The sequence below is a fragment of the Strongylocentrotus purpuratus genome, unplaced genomic scaffold (assembly GCF_000002235.5).
Source record: "Strongylocentrotus purpuratus isolate Spur 01 unplaced genomic scaffold, Spur_5.0 spur5_scaffold_2, whole genome shotgun sequence".
Taxonomy (NCBI): domain Eukaryota; kingdom Metazoa; phylum Echinodermata; class Echinoidea; order Camarodonta; family Strongylocentrotidae; genus Strongylocentrotus; species Strongylocentrotus purpuratus.
Window position 1 is genome coordinate 38660746 of NW_022145605.1, and position 12603 is coordinate 38673348.

The 12603-nt window shown below is 34.9% G+C and overlaps 1 protein-coding gene across 11 annotated transcripts in view; it reads left to right on the forward strand.

Moving 5' to 3' along the window:
* The window catches only part of LOC105440969 (fibropellin-1-like), an 89853-nt gene that overhangs the window by 11179 nt on the left and 66071 nt on the right, over window positions 1–12603 (forward strand). For all 11 annotated transcript variants that reach the window (XM_030992371.1, XM_030992376.1, XM_030992372.1 and 8 more), the window contains exons 2-5: window positions 1488–1725; window positions 2353–2414; window positions 3334–3453; window positions 4171–4287. In XM_030992371.1, the coding sequence (XP_030848231.1) occupies window positions 1488–1725; window positions 2353–2414; window positions 3334–3453; window positions 4171–4287 (537 nt within the window). The remainder of the gene's footprint in view (window positions 1–1487; window positions 1726–2352; window positions 2415–3333; window positions 3454–4170; window positions 4288–12603) is intronic.

Here is a 12603-nt window from a genome sequence, read left to right on the forward strand (position 1 = left end):
ACACCTTGTAAATCTGCTTTTTGTGTTTTTCCTTACTATGAAATGAAACATTGACTGGAACCACTCAGGGCCGCTTTAATATGCTATATTCCCAAGAAACATGAATCGAGACAAATCAATTTTTCACATACTTGAACAACTACAAAACTAAATTGGTAAGGGTATGAATAATTTAGTTGTTAACTGTAAATATAAACGTTTCTATATGAAAAGTGAAGTGCGACATTAACTTCACTGTGTACTCAGATGACGGTTAGGTTACCTAGAAGGAGACTCCCCATTTTAAATCTGTATTCTCTCTTTCAATGACAAATGAAGTTAGTAATGGTCATCAAATAGCGTTGTGAAGAAAACAATGTCTAGACGTTTTTGTGGTTACGATTTGAGCAGTCATTGAGCCGTGCTCTATGACCTAACAAAGACGTTATTCTAAAAGTTTGATTGTGTTGGAGAAGAGAATAATAATGAGTTCTGAGGTTTCCAATCATCGAAAGATCATAACAAATCTATTGAATAAATCAAGCAGAAATCACCATTAAACAACAAAACCACTTGAAACCAAATAATGGTACATGGGAATATAAAGAAGCCTGTGATGTCAAACTTTAGTCTAGGATTGTACAAATTCTCTGGTTTTATTCGAGAAAAAAAATGAGAGCGCCTGAAGAATAATCATTCTATCGGTATATGCCATATAACTATAAAGGTTAACATTCCACATGGAAACAAGATCGGAGGGAAAGCTTACAAATTATCTTATTTTAATAATAATACTATAATAATAATACGTCTCGTTTACCCAGGGTAGCCTCATCAGTATTGTTCTTCTTCTGAGGACCTTGTTATCATATTATTACCAAAGCTTTACCTTTACATATAGCAAAAGTCATTCTTAAACTTTTTTTCTTTTTTTTACGCAATATCCACAATGGTGATCCTCCATCGTTCAGAGACACTAACCTAGTGCAAGACCTGGGACTACAGTGTGTCACAGAACAAAATTATGGCAGAATGTTTTATATTATAATTAATGATTTACTTGATAAGATATATATGTATGAAAAGCTCTGTTTCTCTTCTTTCTTAAGATGTATTACTTATCATTTATAGTTCAAGATGGTTGATTTAAAACAATGGTATTGGTACAACCAACATTTCATTTGCACCCACAAATTGCAAGTTTGAGTGATTTTTAGAGTGTTAAACGTAATCTTCTAAATAGAAAAAGAAAAACATCACGTGGGGATCCGTATATTTCTCTTTATATGACACCTCATGCGAAAACAAATGAATGAGCTAACCGTAACAAAAAGTTTCCGCCGGCTTCCCTTTTTGTGGGACACACTGTATTAGTCATCATCATGCTGCATTAGTCCCAGCTATGTGTTTCGAAATGAATTGTATTGACTGCTTCACTAAACTGAAAATTAAAAAAAAAAAATCAGCTTAAATAAAATAACTGGATCTGTATGTTTTTTTCTTTTCAGTCACGATTTCGACGAACACCGGCTCCCTAGCTTTGAAGGGTATTCTGTTGCAAGCTCGTCGCACTGGCACCGATCAAATCATCGGTACATGGTCATTATTGGGCACCACGGGTTTTCAAACGCTGGCGTGTAGCGGTGCTAATTCGGCTGTTACGCATACTAGTAATGCTGACAAACCGGCTGCTTTTCAATTTAGATGGACACCTCCTGATGTCAACGGAGATGATATCTATATGACGTAAGTAGGTCTACAATGCAATGCTAGCTCAAAGACTTTCGAAAAATCAACTTAAGGGCAATTTCATTACCCTTTGTCATGCCCCGTAGAACTCATGTTGCGATTACGTAACTAATATATCCGTGTCATGTTCGCACACTTCTAAATATGACGTACGAGGCCATTGGAATTTCCTAATGCTGCTTTTTCGAAAGTAGTTATGCCCTTGTTCAATGCGATATTCGGTCCACTGTTGAAGTTTTGAGGTCGGTGTTACGCCATTTACACCAATGAGGCCGACACCAAACCGACAACAGACCGAACAAAACATGGAATCACTTCATATCCAAGATTTCGTCGGTTTGGAGGAGGGGTGGAGTAGTAGGTTTGGAGGTGTCAGTGAAGTACAGTGTATTAGTGTATTGAGATCTATTATTTGAGTCATTAATGTATTTATGATCATGTTCATGGCATCTTCAAATGCTAAATTTATTTGATGAAGATGGACATTTTCACTTTAAGAATATAAGTAAGATAGTATGGAAAATTATTGACACCCTTCATTTACTTCTTAATGGAGATGACGGTTGAAAGTTTTATATTTTCACATGAGATGGTTTGTTTTCTTTCTTTCATCTGCACTTTTAGGGCAACATTTGTCCAGACAATGCCAGTCTTTTGGGTTGCAGAGAGGACAAGCAATATTCAATGTAAGTCATGTTTCATGTCTTGAATTTAAAAACCGCAGTTCGCAGAAATGTTAGAAGATCATGTATGTATGAAATTGAAATATGCTCAATTAGGAAGCGATAATTCAACATACATTTGACTTGTGTGGTTTGAAAATAATCGTATTTGTATACCTGTCTTTGTGTTTCCTTCAAAATAATTGTCAAACTAATTCTCTGTTTGTTATTGTGCTAAAAACAAGTGTACGTCCCTTGCATGTTTTGTAGTAGAAAGAAAAAATCGTTAGCACACATTATCTGAGCTTTGTGCCTTACGTACCGGTTATCGTACGAATCACTCACTGTATATAAACCTAGAAAGAAAATGTAGAAATACTATTTCGCTAATATCCTCTTATATAATATTTGTTGTAGCACTTACTTTAATCACACCAACGAGTAATTTTGACAGAGCAAGGGAGTATCACCCTTCCCCTCCTATTGATGCTCCTGGTAGCATATTACATAACCTAGTGCAGCAGCAACAAAATAGGCAAATGTTTATCTTTTTTCTCTATAGTTATTAATGTAGATATATTTAATTTGTTTTGTACTTTTAGTTCGAAAACACATTTCATTAATCACAACATGTACTAATATATATTATTAACGAATTAATATATTTATTTTTGTGCATGTTTTGTTTTATGGTTTAAACTGATGTTTAATCCTGAGAACTGAAAAGTAGACCTACCTTTTGCTTCTCTGTGTTATTTGTTTGGTAATTCCATTTGTTTATGTCTGCTTTTGTCTCGCTAACAATGTTACTGTTCTCACAGTTTTTGTTTCTGTTCCTCTCTCTCTCTCTCTCTCTCTCTCTCCCTCCGTGCATGGCATGTGTGTACATGCACCTTTTAACATACTTGTACTCTAATCAAAACAAAAATTTGCTGTATGCTAGTGGAGACATGCAACGCGAACGGTGCCAAGCTATGTGGTGCTAATGGCAACTGTGAGAGTCTTATAGGAGGTGGTATCAATTGCGTCTGCGAGGAAGGATACACCGGAATCCTATGCACAAGTAATTCAATCCTATTTATATCCCTTAATTTTAACTCAGTGGTACTCACAATGGAGATGTTTCTGAAGATACTTTTCCTATTTCACACTAACGTAGATGTAATTTGATTCTAAATTTAAAATATAATTTTGTTAACTTTGATTAAACTTTGAAATGGTAAAGAAAAATGTAAAACTGATCGTGATGTCTCACATGAAGATGATATCGATATTAAGAAACATGTTGATGAAAACAAAATGGACATCTGAAACACGATAGCCTTCAACGGTTTACAATCTGTAAGGTTATTGTAATATAACATGAATAACAGTTACTAGTAGATTATACACACATCCCTCGTTTTGCCCAGGACTAGGAAGCAGATCGAATTAAAAAACTACATAAATATATTCCATTCCATTTCGACTTTGTTAAGAATGAGGAAGGATAAGCCTTTAACAAAATTGAACAAATGCACCTGATCATTGAAACGATGATCATAATGGAATAAGCCTAACATTAATTTAAGAACATTCTGAAAGAAAATAAGTTAACTTGTAGCCCCGGCCTTGCTTATTATATCAAGTATCAAGTACATTTTTTGAAGTTTTAAGTTATGGTGTTCCTGATTTATTCTTAGCTACACTTGAGTAAGCATCAATTTTCCGTGGTCCCTGCCTGCGTCCACTTTTATCATTACGTAATATTAATCTCTAGTATACATACTTGCCTATGTAGTGGGTCCTTGCGATTCGGATCCGTGCGTCAATGGAGGAACCTGTACTTACTCTGCTGGTGATACAACCTTCACATGCTCCTGTCCTCCCCCTTTGGGAGGACCCACATGTCAGACAGGTAACTTGATGGCTGTCTTTAACTATTTCCACACTCTTACCTCAGTCACACCAAATAAACCGACACCAGACCCAGCATAAAATCATATTACCCCGACTTGCCTGGATTCAGTCGGTTTGGAGTCGGAGCGGTGTCAGTTTGGCGGTGTGACTGGAGTATATCGCCTCTTTCATTCATTTCACTTATCACTACAATTTCATAAACATTGCATTTCATCATAGCAATATAAACTAGACATCTGTTAAAATGGAGCCGATAAATATTAAAAGCTGTTCCAGGTAAATACAAACCAGTTTACATTTAAATGAATGGCAAAATAGAAACCAGGTGCACGTAACATGTCTTAACAAGACTTTAGGGTAAACATGTAGAATCTATCGTGAAACAGCACACCAGAGGGTCCAAATTTGAACCCTCACAGTGCTTATTTGCACCTCTTTTGGTTCAATACTGCACCATTCTTAGGCAGACTTCGTCCGTGGTGCAAGCTTACACCAGAAGTGATTGAAGGGGTACTGATATTGTACCGTATCTGGATTAAAGTTTGAGGCTTCATTTCTTATTGTGTAGAGCCATTTGTTCATTTCGACATATCATTCATACTATACAAACTGCGTCCAAAGTGCTCATTCACTCATCATTATTGTGTTCGTTTGTGCCGTAATCTTGTAAATGGGCCATTTTCGTAATGTAACCAAATTAATGCATAAGTCTTTGTGAAGTGCCTCAATACAAATTATTTCATTCACCTGATAAACATAATAGTATTTCAATAGACAGAATCCGAACTGAATGCATTAGTTGTTGCCAGGTAGGACAAACATTATGGCTTTACCTACCTAGCAACACTTGATATGAAGTTTGCATTCTGACTATTGAAATACTATTATTCTTATCAGGTGAATGAAATAGTTTGTATTGAGACGCTTCACAAAGAATTATGCCTTAAATTTGGTTACATTACGAAAATGGCCTATTACACGTGCTTTCAATATTAAATTTCCATTTTTTAACGTACATTTATTATCATTACGTTTATCATAGTTTTACCTTTGACGTTTCTTGTGATCATAAGTAGCATGAAACCAATATCCGTCTCAGTGTGTTATTGAAATTATCATTTGTATGCTTGTACCGCTATATACATGTACATCTAAGCTTTGAATATCCCTGCATGTACTAAACTAGTGTAGCAGCATTCTTTTAACAATTTTAATGCAATGTAGTCTTAACGCTTCGAAACCTTAATCATATTCTTCATCAATATTAATTTATAAATTGAAGTCCGTTTAAATGGCAAAGGCCTAATAGGTAGAATATATATATTCGCTTTGCAAGAGGTAAACATTTCATTTTCAACCCATTTGCCTTGCTTATTCATAGAAATAGATCCATGTGCTAATATCTCTTGTGAAAATGGAGCTACCTGTAATCCAGTGCCTAACTCTTTAAACTACACGTGTGAATGTGCGATTGGATTCTCAGGAGAACGATGTGAAACAGGTCTGTATTTCAAACAGGAAACTAATAACACATTTTCATTTTGAGATATTGTTATTTTTATATATGTTGTCCTGGTTCATATATTTCTACATGTTTCCCTTTACAACCATAATATTTATAATGCATAATTAGCATAGATCAATGTGTTAACAGCTTTTGTGAAAGGGAGCTACCTGTATTCCAGTTCCCAAGTCTTTAAAACTTCACTTGTGATGGCTTGTAAAAAAGATGTAGGCACTTCAGATTATTACGCTTTTCATAGAAACATTAATGCTATTGCTGCTACGTTATTAAATGTATATAAATATGTTGTAATGTTTTTAACCTCTAAAACTTAAAACCAAAGTATATAGTCAAATGTTTGTGTTTGTGTTACATGTTTAACATCTTCAACTTAAACTCTTCTATGTCCTATGAGTTTTGTACGTGCTAGTGTTACTCGAATGTTGCTTTGCTTTCAATCATTACCTTCGTATATGTCTAACCTTGTAGAAATAAACCCTTGTGATAACAATACCTGTCAAAATGGCGCTTCATGTAACGCTGTAGTCGGCTCTTTCATCAACTACATGTGTGAATGTCCTATTGGATTCATCGGAGAATTTTGTGAATTAGGTTTGTATTTTTTTTCTTGTATTCACTTCTTTTCAAACTTATTTGAACTTTTCTCAGTGTTCTCCTCCGGTTGTACATGTACATGAATATTTTTAACAGTATCATTACTTCATTTATAGGCCCAGTTATATAAACTAAACATGCACTAATATATGTTATTAATATATTAATATAATTATTTTGTGCATACAATATGTATTGTTTCATCGTTTAAATTGATTTATCATCCCTGTAACTGGAGACATGTCTGTTCTTGTCAGAATAATGTTTGTATTTAGTTAGTGCCAGCGTATTGCACAACCCTTTTTATGCTTCTATTTTATTTGTTTGGTAAATCGGTTTGGTTATGTCTGCTTTTGTCTCGCTAATAATGTTACTGTTCTTATAATTTTTGTTTCTCTGTGTGTGTGTGTGTGTATGGCGTATGTGTACATGCACCTTCTTACTTCATGTGTACTTACTTTTACTCTGTCCCAAACAAACATGTGCTGTATGCTAGTGGAGACATGCGACACGAGCACTGCCAATCTATGTGGTGCTAATGGCAACTGTGAGAGTCTTGTAGGAGGTGGTATCAATTGCATCTGCGAGAATGGATACACCGGCACCCTGTGCACAAGTAATTTAATCTAATTTGTATCAATTAGTATTTACTCAGTGGTACTCATAATGCAGATGTATCTGAAGATACTTTTCCTATTTCACACTAACATCGATGTTATATGATTCTTAATTCAAAATATAAATGATTCTACGAGCCAGCAAGAAAAGTATTATCGTATTCGAATAACACGACTCTTTATTTATTCAATTTAAATTAACATTCATTTAGCCTTTCTTGTTTTTACCTCATATCGTGTTGTTACCGCTAAATAATATTTGACAACATTACTTCCGTAATGCTTTTGGACGCTCCTTTAAAGAAATTAATGTTCAGAGAAATGTGAAATGCATAATTTATTTGTTCCTATTACGAAGTTTAGTGTCAACTTTTAACATCTTCACATTCTTGTAACATGGCGCCTTACCGGAACCACCCTTCGGAAATGAGCTTGTGTGGAATAAAAATTGAATCGAGTGACCGGGGTAATGATAAATATGATGTAATTACGATACCTTAAGCGGGAAAAAAAAGGTCACTGTTATTATTCTACATTAAAATCGTTGTAATGTATTATCCTTTGTCCGACCCCTAAGTGCCGCCAATTTTTGGCCCTTGTGACTCAAGCCCCTGCCGTTTTGGGGGCACCTGCATCCCAAATGGAAACAACTTTACTTGTAACTGTCCAGCTCTGACTAATGGAACAACATGTGAATTGACATGTAAGTGTGTCTTAAGGAGTTTTTTTTTTAAATAAAACTTTGATGTTTTCATCCGCGTTAAACTTTGAAATGGTAAAGAAAGATGTAAGACTTATCGTGATATCTTCCATGAAGATCAAATCGTTATCATAAAACATGATGATGTTGATGAAAACAAAATTGTCATTTGAAACACAATAGCTGTTGACAGTTAACGAAATAAGTAGGATTACTGTAATATAAGACGAATAACAGTTAGATTGTACACACAACAGTCGTTTTGAAAGCAGATGGAATTAAAAAACTACCCAAATATGTTTTCATTTGGAAATATTGTTATTCTAATATATGTTTGTACATGTTTTCCTTAAAGCCACACTGTCCTACTTGTAGCAACTTGCTCCCTATATGTAGAAGACAATGCCTAATCGGTGACCATTGGTCCCCCATGATCCTCTTTTTTAAATGTTAATTGAGAGCTGAGTTGATGAGATAACCACCTGTCCAGTGATCTTACAGGGCGGTCTAATCCCTGCTATAAACTAGTACAGATAGGCTTTATCAACCATCATATTATTGTCATGACAAACCAAAACACAGAATTTTATCATGCTTGAGATATTTAAATAAATTCTCTGCTTGTTAAATGTAAAGTAGCAATTAGAGGGAAATATAACTTTATGTTACATCAAAACAATAAATGCTAACATCCCTGTCTCTTCCTATTAACAATGATGTAAAGTGTGTACTAAACTGTATTAGATTGTTTTAGATTGTGCTCATTTGTATCAGTTTTTTCTTAGATCATCAATCCTCACTTCCTCCGCTTTTAACGCTTTGTCCTATTTATCTGTATATACGCATAGATCAATGTTCTAACAGCTCTTGTGAAAACGGGGCTACCTGTATTCCCGTTCCCGAGTCTTTAAACTACACTTGTGATTGTTTGATTGGATTTTCTGGAGAAAAATGTGAAACAGGTGTGTATTCGCGGGAGGAAATCTTTCATACCCTTTGAAATCAAATTAATCATGTGCATTACCTATTGTGCATTTCATATTTCTACCGAACGAAAATTAGATACGGACGTAGTTATTTTTTATAATGAAGATCAACTTTGCTTTAGATTTCAAAACCGAAATACCATATATCTAAAACGTATTAATGGAGATATTTATACAAAATAGAACTCGATATCTCCTATGTTTTTGCTGAAACGTATCAAGGAAATTAGGTTTGTTTGAATATACTGAGATTATGTGGCAAGCGTTAATACGCTTTGGAGTGGAATAATCACCTAAACAACTTTAATGTTGAAACATCCATAGGATAAAAATGAGGTCGTGGGTTCGATCCCCGGCCGAGTCATACCAAAGACTTATAACAATGGGACCTTCAGCCTTCTAGGTAGGCGCTCAGCATATTAGATTGGAGAAGGGTAATAGTAACATGTTATGTTATGCAGGGCCCGCTGGGAAAGCAGTTTCATAACTGAAGTGGCTCCCCTGGGTAAATAAAACGTTATTATTATTATTATTATTATTAAATCACAACATACTTCAATCTTGTCTTGGCGAATAAAGCCTTAGATCCATGTGATACAAATAACTGTTCTAACGGGGCGACATGTATCCCTGGCACTTTCCCTAACTACAACTGTACTTGTCTGCCTGGATACACCGGGGATCTTTGTGAAAAGGGTAGGTTTTCGAAACGATCTTTGTAGAAAAAAAATTCTAATTCGATCAGTGGTTGACAGCTTTTGTGAACATGGGGCTACCTCTATTCTCGTTTTCGAGTCTTTAAACTTCACTTGTAATTGTCTGACTGGATTTTCTGGAGAAAGATGTGAAAAGAAATGTGTATTCGCGGTAGAAAAGCTGTCATGCCCTTTGAAATCAAATTAATCTTGTGCATTACCTATTGTGCATTTCATATTTCTACCGAAGGAAAATTAGATACGGACGTAATTATTTTTTATAATGAAGATTCACTTTGCTTTAGATTTCAAAACCGAAATACCCTATATCTAAAACGTATTAATGCAGATATTTATACAAAATAGAACTCGATGTCTCCTATGTTTTTGCTGAAACGTATCAAGGAAATTAGGTTTGTTTAAATATACTGGGATTATGTGGCAAGTGTTATACGCTTTGGAGTGGAATAATCACCTAAAACAACCATTTGTATGCTTCTATTTTATTTGTTTGGTAAATCGGTTTGGTTATGTCTGCTTTTGTCTCGCTAACAATGTTAACTGTTCTTATATTTTTTTTTTCTCTGTGTGTGTGTATGGCGTGTGTGTACATGCACCTTCTTACTACATGTGTATTTACTTTTACTCTGTCCCAAACAAACATGTGCTTTATGCTAGTGGAGACATGCGACACGAACACTGCCAATGTATGTGGTGCTAATGGCAACTGTGAGAGTCTTGTAGGAGGTGGTATCAATTGCATCTGCGAGAATGGATACACCGGCACCCTCTGCACAAGTAATTTAATCTAATTTGTATCAATTAGTATTTACTCAGTGGTACTCATAATGCAGATGTATCTGAAGATACTTTTCCTATTTCACACTAACATAGATGTAATATGATTCTTAATTCAAAATATAAATGATTCTACGAGCCAGCAAGAAAAGTATTATCGTATTCGAATAACACGACTCTTTATTTATTCAATTTAAATCAACATTCATTTAGCCTTTCTTGTTTTTTCCTCATATCGTGTTGTTACCGCTAAATAATATTTGACAACATTACTTCCATAATGCTTTTGGACGCTCCTTTGAAGAAATTAATGTTCACTGATAAATGTGAAATGCATAATTTATTTGTTCCTATTACGAAGTTTAGTGTCAACTTTTAACATGTTCACATTCTTGTAACATGGCGCCTGACCGGAACCACCCTTCGGAAATGAGCTTGTGCACTATCATGTGCGGAATAAAAATTGAATCAAGTGACCGGGGTAATGATAATTATGATGTAATTACGATGCCTTAAGCGGGAAAAAAAAGTCACTGTTATTATTCTACATTAAAATCGTTGTAATGTATTATCCTTTGTCCGACCCCTAAGTGCCGCCAATTTTTGGCCCTTGTGACTCAAGCCCCTGCCGTTTCGGGGGCACCTGCATCCCAAATGGAAACAACTTTACTTGTAACTGTCCAGCTCTGACTAATGGAACAACATGTGAATTGACATGTAAGTGTGTCTTAAGGAGTTTTTTTTTTAAATAAAACTTTGATGTTTTCATCCGCGTTAAACTTTGAAATGGTAAAGAAAGATGTAAGACTTATCGTGATATCTTCCATGAAGATCAAATCGTTATCATAAAACATGATGATGTTGATGAAAACAAAATTGTCATTTGAAACACAATAGCTGTTGACAGTTAACGAAATAAGTAGGATTACTGTAATATAAGACGAATAACAGTTAGATTGTACACACAACAGTCGTTTTGAAAGCAGATGGAATTAAAAAACTACCCAAATATGTTTTCATTTGGAAATATTGTTATTCTAATATATGTTTGTACATGTTTTCCTTAAAGCCACACTGTCCTACTTGTAGCAACTTGCTCCCTATATGTAGAAGACAATGCCTAATCGGTGACCATTGGTCCCCCATGATCCTCTTTTTTAAATGTTAATTGAGAGCTGAGTTGATGAGATAACCACCTGTCCAGTGATCTTACAGGGCGGTCTAATCCCTGCTATAAACTAGTACAGATAGGCTTTATCAACCATCATATTATTGTCATGACAAACCAAAACACAGAATTGTATCATGCTTGAGATATTTAAATAAATTCTCTGCTTGTTAAATGTAAAGTAGCAATTAGAGGGAAATATAACTTTATGTTACATCAAAACAATAAATGCTAACATCCCTGTCTCTTCCTATTAACAATGATGTAAAGTGTGTACTAAACTGTATTAGATTGTTTTAGATTGTGCTCATTTGTATCAGTTTTTTCTTAGATCATCAATCCTCACTTCCTCCGCTTTTAACGCTTTGTCCTATTTATCTGTATATACGCATAGATCAATGTTCTAACAGCTCTTGTGAAAACGGGGCTACCTGTATTCCCGTTCCCGAGTCTTTAAACTACACTTGTGATTGTTTGATTGGATTTTCTGGAGAAAAATGTGAAACAGGTGTGTATTCGCGGGAGGAAATCTTTCATACCCTTTGAAATCAAATTAATCATGTGCATTACCTATTGTGCATTTCATATTTCTACCGAACGAAAATTAGATACGGACGTAGTTATTTTTTATAATGAAGATCAACTTTGCTTTAGATTTCAAAACCGAAATACCATATATCTAAAACGTATTAATGGAGATATTTATACAAAATAGAACTCGATATCTCCTATGTTTTTGCTGAAACGTATCAAGGAAATTAGGTTTGTTTGAATATACTGAGATTATGTGGCAAGCGTTAATACGCTTTGGAGTGGAATAATCACCTAAAACAACCTTAATGTTGAAACATCCATAGGATCAAAATGATAAATCACAACATACTTCAATCTTGTCTTGGCGAATAAAGCCTTAGATCCATGTGATACAAATAACTGTTCTAACGGGGCGACATGTATCCCTGGCACTTTCCCTAACTACAACTGTACTTGTCTGCCTGGATACACCGGGGATCTTTGTGAAGAAGGTAGGTTTTCGATACGATCTTTGTAGAAAAAAATTCTAATTCGATCAGTTGTTGACAGCGTTTGCGAACATGGGGCTACCTCTATTCTCGTTTTCGAGTATTTAAACTTCACTTGTAATTGTCTGACTGGATTTTCTGGAGAAAGATGTGAAAAGAAATGTGTATTCGCGGGAGAAAATCTTTTATGCCCTTTGAAATCAAATTAA